General features: G+C 45.8%; 2 protein-coding genes across 3 annotated transcripts in view; both read right to left on the bottom strand.

Moving 5' to 3' along the window:
• Nucleotides 1–580: 580 nt before the first annotated feature.
• MYBPHL (myosin binding protein H-like) lies at nucleotides 581–4,682 on the bottom strand. The gene is made up of 7 exons (XM_006866004.1): nucleotides 4,619–4,682; nucleotides 3,407–3,495; nucleotides 2,707–2,902; nucleotides 2,353–2,492; nucleotides 2,053–2,212; nucleotides 1,816–1,952; nucleotides 581–778 (listed from the first exon to the last, which is right to left on the bottom strand). The coding sequence occupies exons 1-7, from the start codon at nucleotides 4,680–4,682 to the stop codon at nucleotides 581–583; spliced, it is 984 nt and encodes a 327-aa protein (XP_006866066.1).
• Nucleotides 4,683–20,881: 16,199 nt separating this feature from the next.
• The window catches only part of SORT1 (sortilin 1), a 111,124-nt gene continuing 109,629 nt past the window's right edge, over nucleotides 20,882–22,376 (bottom strand). Inside the window, exons 17-19 of one of the 2 annotated variants that reach the window (XM_006865963.1) lie at nucleotides 21,670–21,776; nucleotides 21,270–21,393; nucleotides 20,882–21,035 (exon numbers count right to left, since the gene is read on the bottom strand). In XM_006865963.1, the coding sequence (XP_006866025.1) occupies nucleotides 21,021–21,035; nucleotides 21,270–21,393; nucleotides 21,670–21,776 (246 nt within the window). In that variant the 3' untranslated portion in view covers nucleotides 20,882–21,020. The remainder of the gene's footprint in view (nucleotides 21,036–21,269; nucleotides 21,394–21,669; nucleotides 21,777–22,376) is intronic. The other variant, XM_006865962.1, reaches the window with a different exon arrangement.

Here is a 22,376-nt window from a genome sequence, read left to right as displayed (position 1 = left end):
AAGCTGAACCAGTCCTGTGAGTTAACTCCATCTCATGGTGACTCCATGTGTGTCAAAACCATGGAGCCTTTCAGTGGCAGATGTCTCAGAAATAGATCACCAGTGCTTTCTTCTGAGGGGCCTCTGGGTAGACTTGAACCTCTTAACTTCTGGTTAACAGCTGAGAGTATTCATCATTTGCACCACCCAAGGACTTCACAAGGGTAGCAAGTGGCAGGAATTTGTGCCAAGTCTTGGGATTCCAAGCTACCATTGTGCCAGCTCTTCGATGAACCAACACTGGAAATCTTGGGTAAACACAATGACCAAATCTTGGGTAAACCCTTGTGTTTGAGGTCTTTCCTCTGCAGAATAAAAATAATGATTCTTGCACCTTCCTACATTACAGAATTGTGATGAGGAGAAATAAAGAAAGAGGGTAATAAAAATAGCTCCTAAATGTATTCTGAAGATGATGGTGATGAGCAGCCTGGAGGGGGAAACAAACCAAGACATTCTCTATCTGGATTTGTGTCTCTGGCCCCTGAATTTTCCACCTGTGGAAAAGGTATAATTGGCACTGGAAGGCACTAGTTCTCCTCTATTCTTTACCTTTCACATCCACCCTACAGTCCACAGATGCCTCCCCCAGGGCATTAATGGCTTTGCAGGTGTAGATGCCTCCATCAAAGGGACCAGGTTTGCGGATTTCTAGGGAGCAGATTCCCAGGTGAATGAGGGCTCTGTACTTGGGGTTGCCTTGGATTTCCATTTTGTTCTTCAGCCAGATGATCTTGGGCTAGAAGATACAGAGGAGGGAGCAGCAGGGGGTCATAAACTATAACAATGTTAGGACAAGAGTGGAAGCAGTGTAGCACTCACCACAACTCACCACTCCCTGTGTCGGTACCCAGAATTTAGCCTACAAAACTTGGAGACAGCCCAGCAAGGGGAACAGGAGGAGAATGCTTTAAGAGCAGATGGCAAAGGAATCTAGAGGAAATATTGGCCTTCCAGAAGACTCCCTATCTCTTAGATTACTGGAAGGGGTTCTCCTTCCAATACCCTTCATCAGCCCCCCAAGCTCCTCTGTGAAACTCCAACACCTGAAACTTCATCTCCTTCAAGTACCTCCTGCTGTCCCACCCTGCATAAACGATCCCAGTATGAGGAATAAGCACTAGATGTCTGAATTTCTTTATATACATTTTTACAAATTGTGAGTCATTCCTATTCTATGCCCACAGTTGGCTTGTGAGCCATTCCTGTCCCCTCTGGCTAGTGAGTCGTTTCTAGTGAGTGCTTTTTAATATTCTCTTTCTGAGATATTATTCCCACATAGTCTGGCCCAGGATTCATAACACAAAAGGTACTTGGTAAAGGTTATTAATAGTGTCTTATCCCATGTTTGTAGTACAGTTAGTGGACTGTAAAAAAAACAAAGAGCCTTGGCTCAGGTTTGTAACCAAAGCCTGCACTTTAGGCAATTTGCATGTACTTGTTCCAAATCAGATGAGGGTTAGGTAGGTAAGAAAGGAAAAACCACTGGGACTCCATCACCCCTTCCAGAAAGACAATTCAAAGCTTATGTCCAATTGTCAGCAGGTCATTCAGTGACTTCTTTGTCTATGAGGAATAAAACATTAAGGAAAGAAAAAGGCCAGTCACATCTGCATCAGCCTCTGTGGGACTCCAAGGGCCCTGACTTGCTGTTGAAGAGGCAGATGATGGTGATGGAGGCAGATGCTTTGATGACAGTGCTCTATGACATAACCGTAGTTAGGACAGGTGCAGGGAGCAGAGCAGCACAGTCCTCCTCCCCTGCCCCCCACTCACCTTGGGAGAGGCACGGACACAGCAGAAGAGCTGGGTGTCATAGCCAGGCACTGCCGTGCAGTCTGCCAGAGGCTGGGTAAACCTTGGGGCTTCGGAGAGATCTCTCTGGGCAAACCCCTCAATCTTGTAAACAGTCTCTGAGGAGACCAAGATGGACGATGGTCTAGTGTCTTAGATCCCTGTCCCTCTGCCACTCTTTATCCTTTACTTTTCCCAGCTTGAATCTCCATGCCTTACCTGCTTTCTGGATGTGGGCAAGGTCAGAAGTGATGGGGGCTGTCTCACTGAGCCCACATTGGTTTTCAGCGAAGACACGAAATGCATAGGAGTTGCCAATGATGAGGTTGGAGACAGTGTACCTGGTACAGTGATAATGCTCCAACACTGTGAACCACAGCTGTGGGGTCCCAAGAAGATGCCTTACTGAGTGAGACACCTATTGGTTTGTCTACTCAGTCTACCTCTGCCCACCTCGTGGAGTTACCAGACCCCCACTCCAGAATACCCAACTCTTCCCTCCTTCCCAGCAGGCCTCACCCCAGATTTCTTGTCCGCCTTCTGCACCGTGTATCCCAGGAGTGTTGTGTTGCCTGTGTCTTGGGGAGGTGTCCACTCCAGGGTAGCACTGAAGCCCCAAACATCTACCAATTGGATACTCTGAGGAGGGCCTGGTCTCTCTGAAAGGGCAAAGCCATGGCAGTGAGCATGGGACAACCCATATGAATTGGAATCATATGGTCACCTTCTCTGCTCAAGTCAGTCTGTTTTCTGTAGCTCCCTGCCCCCCTACCCACCACTGTGTGCTGGAATCAATGGTGGGGGATCACCCCAGCTTCCCCAGCCTGGAACAGAAACCCTTGAGGATCACCATATCTCCACTCTCCACCATACCGATCACCAGGATGTCAATGGTAGCCGTATCCTCCAGCCCGCCCAGCTGCACACTCAGCTGGTAGCGGCCCGAATCGGCACGTTGGGCTTCTCGGATGAAGAGGACAGTGTCCTTCTCCCCATTCCGCACACTCACACGCCGGGCATCCAAGGAATAGCCATCACGTGTCCAGATGGCTAGAGGCTTGGGCTTGCCCTGTGAAGTGGGGATAAGGCCATGAGCAGCCCCAAGAGGCCTCTTGACCTTCCCTACTACAATGGGGGTCAAATCTACTCTAAGGACACATGACTTGTAGCTGCAAATTCCTTGGGATAGAGATTGGTGGATTCTTCCAGGGACCTTCCTACTTTTAGCAATAGCATAAGGGTCACAGGAAAGGGGGATGGCTTTGAGTTCATACCATGTGGGAATTTAGGTCAAGAACACCCCGAGCAACTGGGACCAATTGAACAAATTCCCAAAAGCCCTCCAAAGTGAGAGTCCCCAGATATCTGCTGGCTGAAGAGCACGGATGAACCCCTACCTCATCACATGGGGCAAACCCAACCTAACCCTAGCCTCCCTCAGGAGTGTAGAGTATAAGGGGTTATTTGGCCTCAGTCATAAATCAGGACAACTGTCCCATAGCTAGCTGGACTCTTGGTATCTGTTTCTAAATCACAAGTCCCAATCTGGTTACTCCATGGACCCACTGATCACCTGGAACGGGATTAGCAGGTTCACTGTGGCCCCAACCTTGCAGATGTAGGTCTGTCTCAGGATCCGAGGGAGCCAGATCTTGGGAAGCTCTGAGTGAATGGAAAGAGAGAGAACAGAGACAGTGAGTGAGCCTCCCCTGACAGGAAGAAGAGAGTCCACAGGGTGACACCGCAGCCAGCTGTGCCTTTATAAGTGGGCTCACCCAGGTATTTCTCAGCCAACAGTCACTCTCCTTAGAAAGTGGGGAGTTTGCCCCCATTTTCCTGCTGGGATTTGGGATGCACTGCTTGACTGAAGGCTCTCCTGGAGAGTGTCAATATCTTAGCAGAAGAGCACTGGAGGTGAACATGACATTCACTTCTTGTGATTTCTTAGTCTCAACCAGTGACTTGTCACCAACAGAGAGCCTTTTGTTTCTGTTTGTGCATGGACCAGTCCAAGTACTGTCGTTTGTCTTTTTTCTACTCTTCTACACTTGTCTTTCAGGACAATTCTTTATCAAGGCCATTTCCAACGTTAATCCTGACCTCCTAAGTGGTGGTCCCAGACTGGGTCTCCAGGGGGAGGAGAATGCTTTCCATTCTGCAAGCAATCACCACTTTTGACTGGGAAGAGTTTGCCCACCCACTAAGACAGCAGTGAAGTCATCACGGAAGGAGCACCCGTGTTGCTTTCTTCCAATTTGGGGAGAATCACTTTCTACAAACAAAATCTGGAAAAGATTAGGTTTCTTAGCCTATCAATGAAAAGCGAGATTACATTAAGTTTATTGGCTTCCAGGATAAAGACAGGAGAAGTTCTGGAAAGTGCTGAGTGTAGGGTTTGGAGGATGATTAGGTATAATTTTCCTCCTCTCAAGATGCCTCAGGCTGCTTTGACCAGGAAATTGCAAATATCTCCCTTGGACTCCCCTAGCTAAGAATTTCTGGCTTTTTCAGATCACCTATCTCTCTGTCTCAGAGACATCCCCTACTGCAGTTGCTTTAAGTGGAATGTTGTTGTTGTTGTTGTTAAGTGCCGTCGAGTCGGTTCCGACCCATAGCGACCCTGTACAGGGTTTCCGAGGGTGTAAATCTTTACGGGAGTAGAAAGCCTCATCTTTCTCCCGCGGAGCGGCTGGTAGTTTCGAACCGCTGACCTTAAGGTTCGCAGCCTGATTCGTAACCACTACGCTACCAGAGCTCCTTTTCAATTCCTACAATTCCCCTCTACCCACAACTCCCCCCAAGCAGTTGTATAAACTCTCCACCTGGCACACTCCTGAGGCGAAGAGCATAACTGCAGGATAGTGGATTCCACTTTTTTTTTTTTTCCAGACACAGTTTTGGGCTTTATTAGTGAAGTTAACAGGTTACAAAGTAGGATCAGAGCACAGTTCTTCTAGTCAGGACAGCCTCGCCTCTACCGTGCCCACAAGCCAGGCCTCTCTCTGCCCAGGTAATGTTACAAAGCTCTTCTAGGGCTGCTGATAAAATGCCCACAGGACAAGCTAATCCACCATCATCTCTGCTTGAAGGCACTCATCTCTAGCTTCCTGGGTCAGCAAACCTAGTTCCCCCAATTGAGTGCCTTAAGGCACTCCACTTTGCAAGCAAGCCTCTTGCCCAAAGTCACTCTACTTACTCCATGGACTGTGAGCCTACCACCCTACTCTGTTTCATGCTCTGGCTCTTGGTTCTGCTGCTGCTGCTCCTCTGCCCCACCTCTGGTGTCATAGCTCTCTGTTGCTGTTGTGGGGCAAGGAGGCTTAGTGGGCAGGGAATCTCAGAGTCTAAAGGACGAACTCCATTCCTGGTTCTCCATCTTTGATGGTAGACTGATTCCTCCTCCTGTTTCTGTGATGGCCTATTTTATATCTACATTAGAATTCCAAGTTTTCACAATTAAGCCTGTTAAAATCACTCCAAATGAATCAAATAATTAATCAGCAGCTTCCCCCACCTTCTTTTATAAAAGACAATCAGGAAAACATTCTTTGGTGGGATTTTACAAAGACTAAGGCTAGAAGCTGCCTTCAAGTCAGCTCCAAAACACAGCAATTGTATGTACAACACAAGTAAACTGCCCGGCCCTGTATCCTCCTCATTTCTTCCATGTCCTGTAGCATCTCTGCACTGGAGAGCACGTTTCAGAGTCTATTCTGACATCCATTTTGACCTTTTTCTTTTTATCTTAATAACCTTTTGCTTTCTTCCTATATGATATTCTTGATGTCATCCCACAACTTTTCTAATCTTTGGTCACTAGTGTCTAATGCATCAGAACTGTTCTTGAGATGATCTCTAAATTCAGGTGGGATATGTTCAAGGTCATATTTTGGCTCTCATGGACTTGTTTTCATTTCCTCAGCTACAGCCTGGACTTGGTATGATCAATTGATGGTTTCTTCCACAGTCTGCCACTGGCCTTGTTTTGGCTGATGATACAGAGTTTTCCATCGTCTCTTTCAACAGATGTTGTCAATTTGATTTCTATGTATTCCATCTGGTGAGGTCCATGTGTATAGTCTTTTATGTTGTTTGCATATATTTTTGATTACATACTTTACACAGTTTGATAACATACTGTGCAATCAAGAATTTATTCTGGACTTTGTACCTAGTTCCTGGGAGGTAGTCTATGTTGTTGTTAAGTGCCATTGAGTTGGTTTTGACTCATAGTGCTTCAAACTCTGGTGGGTTTGAAACACTGACCTAGTGGTTCAAAAACCCTGGGAATTTCCTAAGTTTATGAAACAAAAAAGGAAGACCCCCCAGTGTGATGGATCAAACACAGTGGTGGCAACAATGGGCTCAAAACATAACAACAATTATGAGGAGGTGCAGGACTGAGCAGTGTTTCCCTCTGTTTCATCAGATCCGACTCGATGGCACCTAACAACATGCTAATGATGAGGGTAGGCCATGCCAGAAAGGCTAACCATATGGTCTCAGAGGTAACAATCTTCAGGGAGAAAAAGGGGTTGCTGAATTAGTTCATGCCCATATAATTATGCCTTGATTAAAAACTCTGGATGCCAAAGCTTGAGTGAGCTCCCTCAGTGTTCTGTATATCATCACACATCAATGAGACAGGAGGGCATGTGTCCCTGAGGCCAATGGGAGTTTCGTTTTGAGGACCATCCCAGACTTGGTATATCCCACTGACTGGTTCTGATTTTTATCCTTTACTATATAAACTGTCATCATAAGTATGGTACATTCCTGAGTTCTTTGTGTCATTCTAGTGAATTAACAAACTTGAGGAGTAGTTAAAACAAACCAAAAAAAAACATCTAGTTGATTCTGACTCACAGTTGACGGCTCTAGGACAGGGTAGAACTCACCATAGGGTTTCCAAGGCTGCCGTCTTTATGGAAGCAGATTGCCTCAGTTTCTCCTGTGGAGCAGCTAGTGGGTTCAAACCACTGACCTTTCAGTTAGCAGCCAAGAACTTACCCAGTGTGCCACCGGAACCCCTAAATTGGTATCTAGCTTTGCCAGCAATGAGCATGATCTGGGGACCTTCAAGCTTGCAGCTGGTGTCTGACTGTGCTCTTCACCTGTGTGAAATTTGGCCCAACTCCATGTAATTGGTGTCAGAAGTTGTTGCACAGTATTTTCCCACAGATATTAGAGCATTACTGAGCATTCACCTCATTATGTTTATGTTTACTTATACATCGAGCTGTTTAAACATGTACATTATAAAACTCAAACATGTAAATTGTGACATTACAATAAAGTATATTACAATAAAGTATATACATTTATTTATACAATAAATGTATATTCTTCCTACACCTCGACTTATAGACCACTGTCTAGAGACCAGGCATTTTACTCGGGCAGTCACACACATACACACACAGACATGTGCACACATTCATACACACACACACACACACACACACAGCCCACCCTCCCAGCCAATCACAATCTCAAGAGCATTTGTCCTTTGTAAACAAATATAAACACAAATATAAGCACTCTGCTTATTTAGTACATACTTCTCTAGTTTCCATTTTTACTGTGTGGCTTAGGGCTGTGCCTGGCTCCAACTGCACCTCACCCTGCCCAGTGCAAGCAGGAAGGAAGAGATAATGCGCCTGCCTCCCTTCCAGTGCCACTCAGGCCCCGATGCCTCAACTTGAACAGCATGGAACAACCCTCTCTTCGCCTTGGGTGATTTTGAAGAGGGGAGACCAGGGCATGAAGAACACAAGAAGTGTTTGCATGATGTGTTGCTCTTCTGAGGCCATTTGGCAAACAACCAAGGGACTGAGGACAAGCTCATATTAGTTAAGGGTATTTTGAAAAACAGAGTGGTAATTGGGAATGAGGGTCAAAACCTCAACTTTTTGGGCTGGGTTCTCCTATTTGGTGGCTGGAGAATTAACCCTTTGCACTTGCTGGGGAGGGACTGGAGAGAAGGTGGGTCTGTTGCCCCTCATTCTACCTAGAGAATATCACAGTTATGAAGGACCTTGATGAAGCCCAGAGCAATGAGAAGGTGGGAATTAAAAGGGCTCAGAAATAGAAATAGATTTATCCAAGATCTCATGCTAGTCGTGAAGTTGTGCCTAGCTCACATGACTCTCTCTCCCCACTAACAAAGGACCCATTCTCTACCTGAACATGGTGCATTCATCCACTCACCTGCCTACCTAGGACTGGGCTTCATAACCAGGCTCTGCTTCCGGAGGGGTGGGCAGAGCTGGGAAAGGAGAAAGAGAAACTCAAGGTTTGAAGAAGATTGAGACGAGGAAAGGAACCTGGGCTGTCACACCTTAAAGATAGGCTAACTGGGCCCTACTTTGCATATACCTCAGGTAGGAAACTGGATATTGATAGATCCAGGCTGATGTGTATCTGTTTCTACTTAGTTATCTCTTGTTTCTTAGAAAAATGTCTTGGAAAACACTAGCATTCTTTAAAACAAAAATGAAAGAAATTTGGTTATGGGGAATGTAAGTGGAGGTGTTAGAGTTAGGGGGAGGAATGACTCTTGAGATTTAGAGGAGAGACCCCAGCTGGGGTAGAGAGAGAGAGGAGCAAGGCTGATGGCTCAGATGTGGTCTCTTCCTCCCTGGGTTTTCTTGACAGTTATGTACCTGAAAGTGAGATTACCCTAAGAATCAAACAAACATGCTCATTGACATTGAGTCAGTTCTGATGCATGGCAACCCCTTATGTTAGCGAGTAGACCTGATCCGTAGCGTTTTCTTGGCTGTCATCTTTACAGAAGCAGCTTATCAGGCCTGTCTTCCACAGCACTGCTACCTAGGTTCAAACCACCAACTTTTTATGTTACTTGTTGTCAGTGTTATGTGCCGTTGAGTCAGTTCTGACCATAGTGACCCTGCATAGGGTTTCCAAGGAGCAGCTGGTGAGCTTGAACTGCTGGCCTTGCAGTTCAAATGGCTTTGCAGTCAGGCGCATTAACCCACAGCGCCACACCAGTTGGCAACCAAGAGCAAACCATTTGGGCCACCCAGAGACCTAGGAGAGATTATGTTGCAAGATGATAAAGTGACAGAAGAAAAACTAGTATGTTTCATCTCTCTGTGGATTTGTGTGAGTCTCTGCTCTCAGGAGGCTTCCAGGCCTCCAGTGGGAGAGCAGAGGATGGGCTTGAGGCAAAAGTAGCTGACAGTGCGGGAGGCTGCAGAGTGTGACAGCAGCTTTAGATGCCTGGTCAGAAGCAAGTCCTGCAGTTCTTTCCCAGCTTAGCCCAACCCAGGCCTTGTCAGTCCCAGAAACAGCAATTTGACCCTTTGCTAACAATGTTAATGCCAGGGCTTATTTGGGGCATGTCTTTTCACACATCCACAGTCCAGAGAGAGGTGTCAATTGTACTGACCTTGCTGAAGCATGGCTTTCCCTAATGCCCAAGGTCTTTCTCCTCATCAGGTGCCAGGAGGGATGCGAACCACAGCCTAGGGTTTCTAAGACCATGTCTGTGACAGTCATACTTGGGTTAGCGCCTTCCTAGAATCTTGGGGAAAAGGCATTTTTATAAAGTCCTTTGTGGGTCATTTGCTTCTGACCTGTGTTGCTCTCGGTGCTATATTTCTCTCAGATAGACTGCGAATTATTTCTTTGAAATTATTAGAGTTGACTGCTTGAAGTCCACAGATCCAGACTCCTCCTAATCAGGAAGCTCTTCTTAATAGTTACCCTAACTTTACTCTGCTCAAGTTGATTCCTATTTTTCCTTATTCTTTTCTCCTGGGAAATAACTATTCACATCGTCTGGGATAAGCATTTCTGAAGGGTTGTCCAGTTCAGTCTGGAGAGTAGAAAAGTAAGGTAGATACACTGGTGAGGGGGAGGTGTGTGTATATTCACATTGTACACACGTGTATGCGTGTGTGTGGATACATGAGTATGTCTTTACAGTTGTGTGCACATGTGTGTGTACACATCTCCTAAGTGAGTGAATGGTTATCAAGAAGGTGAGTTTAATGTAACCTTCTTGTAACCAGAGGGAGCCCAGAAGTAGCAGCGTCCCTGAGAGAAGCAAATGGAAACGTCTCTGGAAGGGTCTGATGGAGGATCTAGCGACTTGTGAAGGAGAACAACATCACCTCTTAGAAGACCATGAAACTAAGGTCAGGAAAAAAAAGGGACAAGAGTACGTGGAACTTCCCTGAGGAAAAGCCTCTATCATCCCCTCCTTATTACCTTCTTCCCCTCAGGCTTCATGGTCCTAGCCCTGACTCATTGCCACTCCTCAGCACAAACTTCTTGGTGAATTCAACATCACCCTTTCAGTTCCTGCAGGACCCCTCAGCTCCTTGCCTGCCCCTCCTCCAGTGATTTTGTCAACCTCTACCTTAGCCACCCACTGGTTCCAGAGGCCATTCTCTAGACCAATAATCACAACCCCTCTATAATCTGACTTTGAAGCATCCCACTCTCATCACTCCGGGATAGACATGGACTAGTCGGTCACCAAAGTTTATGGCATTCCTTCCTTTATTTCGTTATCTCTGAGAAGTGACTTTTTAGCCAGGAACACCCCTCCAGCCCCACTTGCTTCATGAAATGTAAATAGAAATAATGAGAACCCTTTCTGGGCCAAGGCTTTTAGGAAGGGAATTCTATGTTCCCCTTTTGCTAGCTGGATGCAGATGGTCATGGAGCTCTAAAGAGTAGAGGAACCACCGGATGAAAGAAGCCTGGATCCCTGAATTACTACATGGAAGAGAGCTATTTGCTTTATAGGAATACTTACTTTGAGTTGTTATGCAAGTAAGAAATAAATTGTGTTTGACACTTAATAAAATCTCCAATTCTTTTAGCTGACTCCCTTGAATGTCCCAACACCAACAATTCTCCAGCACTCTTGAGACCTATTACCGATTACCCAACCACCTTTTCCACCATCTTTCACTCCTCATGTCATCATTTCTTCCTCACCCAACTTAAACTCCATGTTTCACCACTAGAACCATTCCCTTGCACACCCATGCCAATCCCTTAATCTTTTTTCATTTCATTGCACCCTTCTAGCAGACTCGAGGACGTTTAACAACAACAACTAGGAAACTCAACCCTGGATAAATACTTTCCACCTATTCAGTGCCTGCTGTGGTGCTGTGGGTTAATGCTCCAGACTGCAAAAGCCATTTGAACTGCAAGGTCGGCAGTTCAAGCTCACCAGCTGCTCCTTGGAAACCCTATACAGGGTCGATATCGGTCGGAACCGACTCGACGGCACTTAGCAACAACAACAACATTCAGTGCCTGCATCTATGCAGTCAAACGTGAGTAAGATAAAGCAAGAAACTATGCTGCAACAGTGAGCTCAAATGTTTGTGAAGATTATGCCGGGCCAGACAATGTTTCATTCTGTTACACATACGGTTTCTATGAGTAAGAACCAACTCAGCAGCAACTAACAACTACATGCTGACTTCAAATTGATGACTACTAATGGGGATCACTCTGGTAGCACAGTGGTTATGAATCAGACCATAAACCTTAAGGTCAGCAGTTTAAAACTACCAGCTGCTCCGTGGGAGAAAGATGAGGCTTTCTGCTCCCGTAAAGATTGATAGCCTTGGAAACCCTGTACAGGGTTGCTATGGGTCAGAACCGACTCCATGGCACATAACCACCACCACGACCAATGGGGATTACTAACTCCAAATGGGCCTTGCCATTGTCCTAGACTTCCCTAGTTTGCTCAACCTTCTGTTCTCCTGTATGACTACTAAAACACCTTCTTCTCCTCAAGCACACTCCATCACTCAGCTTCATTCTTAGTTGATGATCTTCTGATGTCTAAGGCCGTCTTAGAGTTTATTCTTAAAAGCAACCAGAAAAGTCTTTAAGACATGTGCCTGATTCCATCAGTCCTTACGCAGAACCCTGCACTGGTTGCCCACTTGTCTGAGTCAAACCTTAGTCTTCCCAATGGCCCTGATCCATACTGACCTCACGTCTCTGACCCCATGCTACTCTTGCTCAGCTACAGCCACAACAGCAACGACCCACATGGTACACTCCTGCTTTAGGGCCTTGGCATCCCTTGTGCCTTCTGCTTGGCAAACACTCTCAGCCCCGCAAACATCGGCAGACATTGTATTCTCACGTCTGTGAAGTTGCTGCTCAGGTGTCCTTGTTAGGTGCAATGGTTACCTGCGCTAGGATTCCATGAGTTCTCATTTGTCAACTTTGAATCTTCTGCACTTAAGAATTCAAAGTGTCAAGAGTAGGGACTCTCAGGCATTTACTACAGCCCTATGCCCTGGTGGTTTAGTGGATTAAGTATTGGATTACTAATCCTAAAGCTGGTGGGAGAAAGATGAGGCTTTCTTCTCTTGTAAAGATTTACAGTCTTGGACACCCTATGGAGCAGCTCTACTCTGCCTTATAGGGTCACGCCATGGGTCAGAATTATCACACTCATCTCTGCTGTGTCCTGTATCTAGTTTACACTGAACCAGGTACAGTGGGAGACATGCCTGTGCTTGGCTTCTAGGGGTCTCCAGGTGAGCCTACAGGGCCGGCAGGGGAGCTTGGGGTTGGAAGGACCATTACTGTTTTCCAGCTGGAGGTGCCTTTTTTCTGAAACTCATAGAAACCGCCATGGAGGGAAAGTCAAATACTTCTCCCAGAAGGGTTCCCCTCTCATGGAACTCAGCTTCTGAGAGGTTGGGATGTTCCATGGGAGATGCTGGGGTACTGGGGTGCTGGGGTAGGTCCTGGCCCTTCGGCACTGCCCCGGGAGAGACAGGGTGTCACTGGGCCAAATGACACTTGACCTCCCAGGGGCTATAAGATTCACTCCCTCCTTCTCCTCATCCAGATGGTCATCATCTCCCCCTCATTACCTTCCTGAGTTGTTGTTGTTGTTGTTGTTATGTGCCGTGGAGTCGGTTCTGACTCATAGCGACCCTGCACAGGGTTTCCGAGGCTGTTAATCTTTACAGGAGCAGAACGCCTCATCTTTCTCCCGCGGAACCGCTGGTAGTTTCGAACTGCTGACCTTACGGTTCGCAGCCCTATTCATAACTACTATGCTACCAAAGAGTGGCCCTTAATAAATCAGAGCCTCTCAGTCCGTGACAGACACAAGGCAAAAATATAAACAAATCATTTCTCATCACTGTGAAGTTCCACAAACACCATTCACTGACCTCTCAGCTAAAAAGCCAAAGCCCGACAATGATACTTCAGCAGAAAGAACCCATCAAGGAAGCAGCTGGTGGTGCTATAATGAACAACCCCCTTCCCATCAATCCCATAAAATCATTCAGTTCTGCAAAAACTGAATGAGGTGTAGTGAGGGTGCTAGAGACACCCTCCCCAACTTCCTCTACCCAGTTCCTCCCAGCCCCATCAACTACCATGGGTCACCTTCTACAGGGGACTGGAGCTGGGAATGAAGGCTGCAGACCCCCTGTTGAGGTGGATTCTGGGGTGGTTCCTCATAGGCTGAGCTCTTTCCTTTCAGCATTGGTGTGGTTGCTGGGGCCACCTCTGGAGTAGGGGCTGCCTCCATGCTGGACTTGCCCCCGGCTGGGCTCCAGCTGCAGACTGTCACTGGTAGTGATGAGGAGGGGCTGAACACCTGCTCTCTGGTCTGGCCTCTGGGGTCCCAACCACAGGGTTATATAACTGGGTGTAACTGGGCGGGTCTTTCCCTACCTAGCGACTCCCAGTAAATAGTTGGGGCAGGGACTAGGGGAAGAGGAAGATCAGAGAGCAGCCCAGAATAGCCACAGGGGAAGAGCTGAGGTGGCTCTGTTATCTTTGGAGAGAGAGGCCACCCCTCACACAGTGCTAGGGAGGGAGGTGAGAGCTTGGGCACAGATCATACAAATGGGGACTCTGACTTTCGTCAGGAGGGTTAGTTTCTGATCTCCAGCTTATCCAACAGAGCACTCAGGACCAAAGCAAGAGCCACAGAACTAGCTGATTCATAGACACATGTCCACCGCTCTTTCTCCAGTGAGTTGTACAATCCCATCAACTCTTTACGGGACTGGCCTCATCCTCTCCATTCCTCCCTCTACTGTGCCCCAGTGGCAGTCTGCACTCTGCGGTCAGACTACCTCAGCTCCAACTAGAGCTCCATCACCAACTAACAGTGTGACTTGTAACAGGTCAGAGTCTGTTTCCTCATCTGTAAAATGAAGATAACAACACAGGTCGTTGTGAGGATTAGGAGCGATAATCTGTGTGAAGTGTTTAGCAGTGTGTGGTGGACTAAGTACTTGATAAACGTATGCTATTTTTAGGCCATGCCAGCCTTTCCCCTTTGAAATGTGTCCATGGCTTCCTTGCCTATGAGATACAGTGCAAATCTAGTGAGGCACCAGGGGTAGGAGGAGGAGAGCCAGGAGCAAAAGGATAGAATGATTTAAATACAGGACAGTGAACAGCCCATAATAAGATCTGCTTGCCAACTAAAGGTCCTATGTGATGTCCAGGTTTGCCAAACCATCATCCAACACATGCTATGCACTCCATTCAAATGACCTTATCTACCTCCAAAAGCCAGCATTGCCTATTTTTTTCATGGGGGCAAAAAAGAAAAAGAGTGTGACTGAAAGAATGGGCCCCATTCCCTCCTTAGTCCCCAACTTGAGGGCAGAGACTCAGCAGGATCCCACACACACACACACACACACAAAACCCATTGCCATGGAGATGATTCTGACTCATAGCTGCCCTATGGGGTCTAGTAGAACTCTCCTATACTACTAATCTTTACAGACACAGACTGCCACATCGTTTTCCTGTGGAGTGGCTGGGGGCTTCCAACTGCTAGCCTTTTGGTTAGTAGCTGAGCACTTAACAGAATCCCCAAACACAACAAAACCCACTGCCAGCGAGGCAATTTAGACTCATAGGGTCAATGTAATCAGGGTTTTGGAGGCTGTCAACCTTTACTGGAGCAGAAAGCCTCATCTTTTGCCTGCGGAGCAACTGGTGGGTTTGAACTGCTGACCTTGTGGTTAGCAGTCCAGCGGTTATCCTACGGCTCCTTAACAGGATCCAGGAGCTTGTTCTTACCTTGGTTGTAGAGCAGAAGCCTGGAACTCCGTTTGACAACTTGTATAAGGGACTGAGAGGCAGGCTGGGGCGTGACTATACTTCTGGCCCAGGAGTCAGTTTGCCAACAAAGTTGACTTGAGTCATGGCTCCCCCGTATGAGTCGGAGTAGAGCTTCATAGGGTTTTTAGCAACAGCTTTTTCCTAAGTTGACTCTCAGGCCGTTGCGTGTGGACTCAGTTAACCATGGAGTGCATTAACCATCTGCACCACCACCAAGGGGAGCGGTCTAGCTGGGACTGGCTGGTAAAAGATAGGGCTTGTTCCACATCAGGACTAGTTTGAAGGCCTGTCTGGTTTCTTTCTCGTCTGTAAATACTGAGAGTCCCCAGCCAGGCACGTTTACTGCAAATCCCTCCCCTTCTTACACCATTTTAAAAAAAAATCAGACTTTGGTTAAGAAGTGGGCCGTGCTTTCAGACTTAACTCTTTGTTGCAATGAACATGTAAAGGAATCAGATTTAAAATGCAGATTCCTAGGGTTTCTGCATCAGAGTCTATTTCACTGTCTGGGGTGAAATTTAGGAGTCTGCGTTTGTAAAGGCAACCTAGTGATTCTGGTGCCAGAAGTCTTAGAACATTACTTCTGATAAGATACCATGACCTTAGGTAATTTCCTGGAGCAGGAATTCCTCTTCTACCAGATGGTGGGCTCTTTCAAATCAAGGGCTTTGCTTTGTCACCTTCAGACCAGGAGTTAAGTATTAAATGGAGATATTTCCCCAGGTTAAAGGCTCACAGCAGGAGGCAGGCACCTCCAGGAAAAGCAGCAAGCTGGCAGAGAGGAAACCTGCACTGTTTGAAGGTCCTTAAATCAAACCCATCAGATGTAACACGAGTAAGCACAAGAGAAATACAAGGAGAAGATACCAAAGCACAACGTTTCTCTGTGTCGTTCGTCAAACTTGCTGCAAGGAACATATGAGGGGGCTTCAAAAAGTTTATGGGAAAAATCCATTCTCTTTTAATTCCATTTCCCCCCATTTTGACACCCCCCTTGTACTTCTACAACATAAGAGACCAACTGCATGCTGCTGTGTCCAGATGGAAGAAGGGCAAGCAACTGAAACCTGAGAACGTGCGTGGGGTGCATCTGTTCAACTTGCTGAGGGATGGAGCAATAAAGCTGGCCTCACAAATACCCACGGAAGGGAGATCTTTATGAGCATAAAGCACAAGACAAATGCAAGACATTTACCCCATATGTCATCTACGGCCTTTCATTTTTGTACTAGAAATAGCCCTGACTCTCTTAACTGGCATGTTCTCTGGTTGCTGGCGTTTGCTTTTTTGAAGCTAGAACAAAACAAAACAAATGATCACATTAACAAACTATAGTGTAGTCACCTCAGTAGGTCAGGTAACAAAGTCCAGTCTGCTTTATTTCTAACCCAAATATTGCAAATATACAGAAAATTACCAGTACAAAGTTAAACACATCCAGATTTATTTACACAATGCTAAAGAAGTTTGAGTTTGAGTTCTGTTTTGTGAGATTTTATTATGGGGTCTGGCTTTGTTGTGGAACTGACATGGGTCATTGAAACTTGATTATCCCACCTCACATGCAATTTTCTGTTCCAGGAGAACAGAAAACTTGGATTTTTAGAGCACATGCAGTAATGATCGTAATACTGCTTTACACTTTAGTAGGAAGGCGGCTGCCCCACAGTTTGGGGGCTAGGATGGCGGTGGAAGCAGGGAAGTTATTGAACGGGGAGGGACCACATGCTCAAAAAGGGAACAAGAGACAAGAGGGGATTGAACAACAGGCATATGGGGACCCTGAGCATTTCTGTGCATTGAGGAGGAGAGTCCAACCCAAACCCTTCTCCTAGACATCCAAACACAAGAGGTGGGCAGACTCACCAAATGACATTCTAGTCACCTGGCCACAAACTGAGGGCATGCGAGGATGGCAACTACATCGTGGATTTGGGGCTTATCAATAAATCATTAGCTTGTACACTATACAGTTTATACATGTATATATGTACACATACATATTTATAAAGGTACAGACTAGGTCACATTATTCTATATAAACAAGGATGCTTAAGAATGTACTGGTGTGGGGAAAAAAAATGCATAAGCAAATTATTAAAGACAAGTTCAATTAATGTTCCCATTCCCCTTGTTGGAATGTAATGTAACCAAGAAATCAACGTTGTCCTGCTGTTTCATTTCTCTGCTAGCCAGGGTGGTGCTCCCCAGGCAGCTGGAGATGGGCAAATAGGTGGTAGATGGAACCGAAAGTCTGCCACCGGCTAACCTTGGCCCTCCCTGTGACTGTCAGGTGACAAACCTTAAACTTTGGTTTTATTAAAGGTCGTTTAAGTCCATGTTTGCTTTCCTGTTGAGAAAAGGTGGTGGCAGAGTTGAAAAGCTGAGTCTCCTACTTCTGAGTAGTTCCAAACATCCGGACTCTATATGGGAGGAGGGGCTGTGCCAACCACACACAGGAGGAGCTCTGGCCAATGCTTATGGGGCAGGGCTCTCCAGAACTCTTCTCAAAGGAAAGAGAAACTTCACCCTACCTGCATGGTTTGCCTAGAAAATAAATAAATGACTTAAGCCAGGATAGCCCTGTTACCTAGGGCAAGTGAGGATGGTCCTGCGGTCCTCTCTGTATCCTGGTGTTGTGATGAAGGCCTTAGGAGAGCCAGCTAAGGCTCTCAGACCGAGTGCAGGAGCTGGAGTGGGCCAGCACATAGCTAACCCATCAAGGATGAATGACCAGCACAGGCCCAGAGGCAAAAAAAAAAAAAAGTGTACAAGAGATACCCTACTGGGAAGTTTATTTAGAGGCATGTGGCAAATTCTAACTTTCAGTTATAGGTAATCTACTGAATCTCCTGAACCACATCCTCAGAAGACTTTTATCCTCCTACATGATGTCACCATTCAGTTAACAACCTAGGTGTACTCATCCCTCCTCTCTGGACAGGACACAAGTGACTTAGTCTTAATAGAAGCCAAAAGTCCATCAGGTCTACGACACTTGTTCAAAGAACAAGCTGACCTAGATTGAAGAGTTCAGACCACTTTAGACCATCTGAGACACCCACCTATCTCCACAATGCTACTCCATTGCCAAAACCTCCAGAAATAATCTCTTCTGCTACCACCAAACTTTGGAGTTTCCACATTGATATGTTATGTTTTGCCTTCAATGTTAATGTTAACCTAACACCAGTAAGACAAATTAGAAAATTCTTTCTCCTTATAAGTTATAATGGAGTTAGGCTGTTTTACTCTCTGGCTGCTGGCAAACAAGCTGATATAGAAAGCTAGCTAGCCAATAAGGGGAATGAGCTGGACTTGTTAGCACTACTCAAACCAGATGGGCTAGGCAGCCAGGGATGGGAAACAAGGAGAATGGAGATGGAGATGCCATTCCTGCACTCTTGAACAGTAATCCTTAATGAGGTCAGGGGCAGTTTCTAAAAGTATATTCAAAATGACCATTACTTTTATTTGTTTTAGCTACAAAAAACACGGGAATACAAATTTCTGTTTACCAAAGAGGCAGGAGTTGGGGGGAAAAAAAAAAAAGGTAAATTATTGTTCAGAAAGAAAATGCCACATCTAATCCCTGAAGTAAAAAACAGCAATTCATCTGTAGGACAAGGCATAAAGATTTTCAAGAGTTGTGCAGACAACTAACTGCCATTGCTCATAGCACACTCAAGTCCATATCCTAAAAAAAAAAAAAAAACGGGCTTAGAATCCCTGCCTTTTTATCGCACAAGGATATTGTGAGGGTCCAATAACACAATGCAGGTGAAAGTGGTCTGGAAAACTCAATCAAGTCCTACAGTAACCCCAGCTAGAATGATAAGCAAAGAGCCCTTATCTGACACAGTTGGAGAACAGCAACAATGTCATCATTGGTATTGTCTACATCTTTAAACTAATAAGAGAACTGCCATGTATCTACCCAGCTAAGTGAAGACCCAAACCAAACCCCTTGTTACTAAGTTGATTCGGACTCATAGCACTCCTACAGGACAGAGCAGAACTGCCCCATAGGGCTTCCAAGGCTGTCATTTGGGCAGACTGTCACATCTTTCTTCTGTGGAGCAGCTGGTGGGTTTGAACCACTGACCTTTTGGTTGGCAGCTGAGCACTAAGTCACTGCACCACTAGGATTCCTTACAATGGCTGGAAGAAAAGGTATATGGAGGAAATATAACAGGCCTTTGTGGGCATTACATTCACTTTGGGCAAGAAGTGAGGGTGGAAGGAAGACTGGTATTTTTATCATCTGTGAGCTGGTATGTCTGTGGGATTATTTGACATTATGACATTTGACCATGCAAATTTAATAAGCTTTTCCTAAAGGACTAGTACTCTCTGGCCCTAACACACATTCTCTTCAAAGAATCAGTCCTGAAATTATTTTCTGACATTCCCTCATTTAATTTTATAGCAGTTTTAAAGTGTCAAAAAGTTCTCCATCTACTCCCTCCCCCACTTTCGTGCTGCTGCTGATTCATTCTGGTGAGAACTTCACCATCTGCTCATGCGTTCTGACAGGAGTTAATTTGGCACATTTACTTGTTACTGACTTTCTAGTCACAGTGTGAACTATCAGCAAAATGGCAGCTACCAATGGAGAAATGTCCCAGTCATAATTACTGGGACAAACTGTGACCAGCACAGTAAGTACACTGAGAGGGACACTTACTCTGTTTCTATAATAGCAAATATTCAAGCTGTGTTCAAGGTAATTACTGTAGCTTTCCAGTATTTCATGTCTTCCCCCAAATACACACATACCCTTTATACAGTCTATAATTGATTTAATTTGTAAGAATGTCAAATAGAAAACTTCCTTTAATTAAAAATATGAACTTAATGTATCACACAAAAAGCATGATCCAGGCTGGAAGTGTGTTTTCAACTGGTTTAGCTAAAAGCTTCATGCCAACAGAATGACTTGGCAAAACTGGGGAAAAGGCATGAGAAGGAGAGCTTGGTAATAAATTTTTTTTTTAAGCCTACAAATCTGAAAATATCACTAGTCCTGGGTCCAGGTACAACAATCTAAAAGGCAGTGAATGAACAGCCATTTTAATGATTTAACAAAGAGCCAACACATCAGTAGTGGCGCATGGAAGACTACGATGTTCAGTCCTCGGGGCTGCGTGGTGCACTCCAAACCCCAGCCTAGTGAAGGGCATCCTGCCTGGGCAGACATCCAGGGCAAGCCTGCGCCCTGTCCTGGAGCAAGTCCACTGGCACACACACAAAGCAAGGCTTGAACAATCTCAGAAGAAGTTAAGGATTTCTCCTTTAATAGGTGCTAAATCTAGTCAGTTCTCTTTTGCTCCCTTTCTCTGTCCCAACTTAAACATATTGCCCTTTTAAGTTTTCCTGATTTAGTACCTTGGAAGCACATGGGTAAGTTAGTTGCCAAAGGGCAATTAACAAGGGTATTGCCTAATTAGGTAAGGGAAAAGAAAAATTGCTGTGGTCCATGGCCCCTGGGGGCAGGGGATTCAGGGATCCGTGTGAGATGCTGGTATGCAATGTTCTTGAAGCAGGAGCGGCCTCAGATGGAGGAGAAACACTGCCCAGGCTGTTGCAGTCAGTGCAGCCTGTATTCATCTCTGCAGTGGGTTTAAGTGGCCAGCAGAGCCCAGGGGCAGCACCAAGTATACATTGTAACGCTGGAGCTGGCTGCCCTGGGGCAGGTGTCTCCTAAAACATACCAGTGGGGTGAGTGAACATTCCCTTCAAATTTCATTTCCCTTATACAACAACAACAAAAGAACCCAGTAAAAATAGCCCATATTTTGCACACATAAAAGAGATAGAACTTAAAATTAAACAATTTAAAGATTCCTGCGCCCACCCCTTCGCAGAGCCAATGGTAAGAGCGTTTAGGGTTCCCCACCCCACATTTCTTTAGTGTAAGTCCTTTTGGCTTTGATGGAAGCAGCAGAAACAGAGCTGGGTCCTTTTCAATGGGAAATTTATTTCCCCAATTCGGAGCCACAGGGAGTGTAAGAGGTACTGCGGGTCCACCATCTGTGCTTGGTCCCAACTCCTCTGAAGAGCTATTCCAGGAGGTCCTGAAGAGAAAGACACACACTGTATTATAGACAGACTAAAGAATTGCCTTTTGAGGACCATCACCTAGTTTCTGTGCTTACCAAGTCCTGCAGACATTCAGTTACAGCTTCTAGCCTAGATCTGCCTTTGTCCCAATTGTATCTTTATCTTGAGTATGAGAGGAATCACTGCTCCCTGTTTTTTTTTTTTTTAAATATATTTTTGGAGTACCTCTCAAAAATAAATAGTCTCACCTCATCTGAGTCATCATGGTAACCAGTTTTATGGGTGTGAGAAGCTGTGTCCAAAGCATCCACACCGTCCACTCCATTGGCCTCGGCGTGCTGCTGCAGCACAGAGTAGCGATGCACCAGGAACCTGGGGATGGAAACTGCCATCAGTCCTCACACTGCGAGAAGGGGCGCGCATCTTATAGGATTGTGGGTTTTCTGAGTTTTAGACAAAGAATGAGTCACACATTACAGGAAGCGGAGCCCATAGTTGACATGTGGGAAAAAGCAAGATAGAAAATTTGGGTCTGATTTTGCAAGAACATCACTTCAACTAGCAAGTTTTTGCCAAGGACAAACTTGACCATATGGCCAACTTTCTGGTTTGAATTCAGTAGCACTGATTGACTTGCACATTTCTTACCTTCCCCCACAGACATACTTCTTGACAATCAGCACCCCTGCTACAACTGTGACCAGCATCAATCCCACGATGGCCAGGATAATTGGAACAGAATTGGACTTGGAGTTCTTGAATGAAAATATACACATGAAAACGTTGATTAGGCACACATATTCTAGGGCTGAATTAAAGAGACTGCTCATGACCTCTCATTTCCTTGTGAATGATCTGAAGTCCCCAGCCGCTTACTGATGATCGTTCCCAACCTCCCAGAGTGAACCATCTTAGTGCTACCAGGCGACTCTCACAGCTGCTAGAGGGAAATCAGAGCTGGAAGCTTCAGAATGCCACAGACACTGCGGCTTCCAATGTCAATGTCACACGGGAGCCCTGGCAATTGTCTACAACAAATGGTCATGGTGACAGCTCTACACTGCCACAGTTTACCAGTCAGTACGTGTAAGGGTGGACTGCATAGAGGGGCTACGAGAATAGTGGGTAGAACGAACCTAGAACAGGGCCAATATGTGAGGAGAAGCTGTACCCCACTGCCATATACCAGGCAGGCCATTCATATGACAGCAAGACTGAATTTGTTAACATTTGACTTCTGGTATATATACAAACATACACACACACACACATATATATTAAGTCCTGGTGTGACGCTGTAGGTTAATGGTGTGCTGGACTGCAAAGTTCATTTGAACTGCAAGGTCGGTGGTTCA

The sequence above is a fragment of the Chrysochloris asiatica genome, unplaced genomic scaffold (assembly GCF_000296735.1).
Source record: "Chrysochloris asiatica unplaced genomic scaffold, ChrAsi1.0 scaffold00085, whole genome shotgun sequence".
NCBI classification, from domain to species: domain Eukaryota; kingdom Metazoa; phylum Chordata; class Mammalia; order Afrosoricida; family Chrysochloridae; genus Chrysochloris; species Chrysochloris asiatica.
The sequence above is the reverse complement of the archived record's forward strand: the minus strand, read 5'-3'. Positions and strand labels throughout refer to the sequence as shown.

Coding starts and splice junctions, on each gene's coding strand:
- MYBPHL (XM_006866004.1), bottom strand. CDS start 4,682: ATGCTCTTCGCCTCAGGAGTGTGCCAGGTGGAGAGTTTATACAACTGC. Junction 2,903..3,406: donor ACCTGCTAATCCCGTTCCAG/GTGATCAGTGGG, acceptor CCCACTTCACAG/GGCAAGCCCAAGCCTCTAGC. Junction 2,493..2,706: donor CATTGACATCCTGGTGATCG/GTATGGTGGAGA, acceptor TTGCCCTTTCAG/AGAGACCAGGCCCTCCTCAG.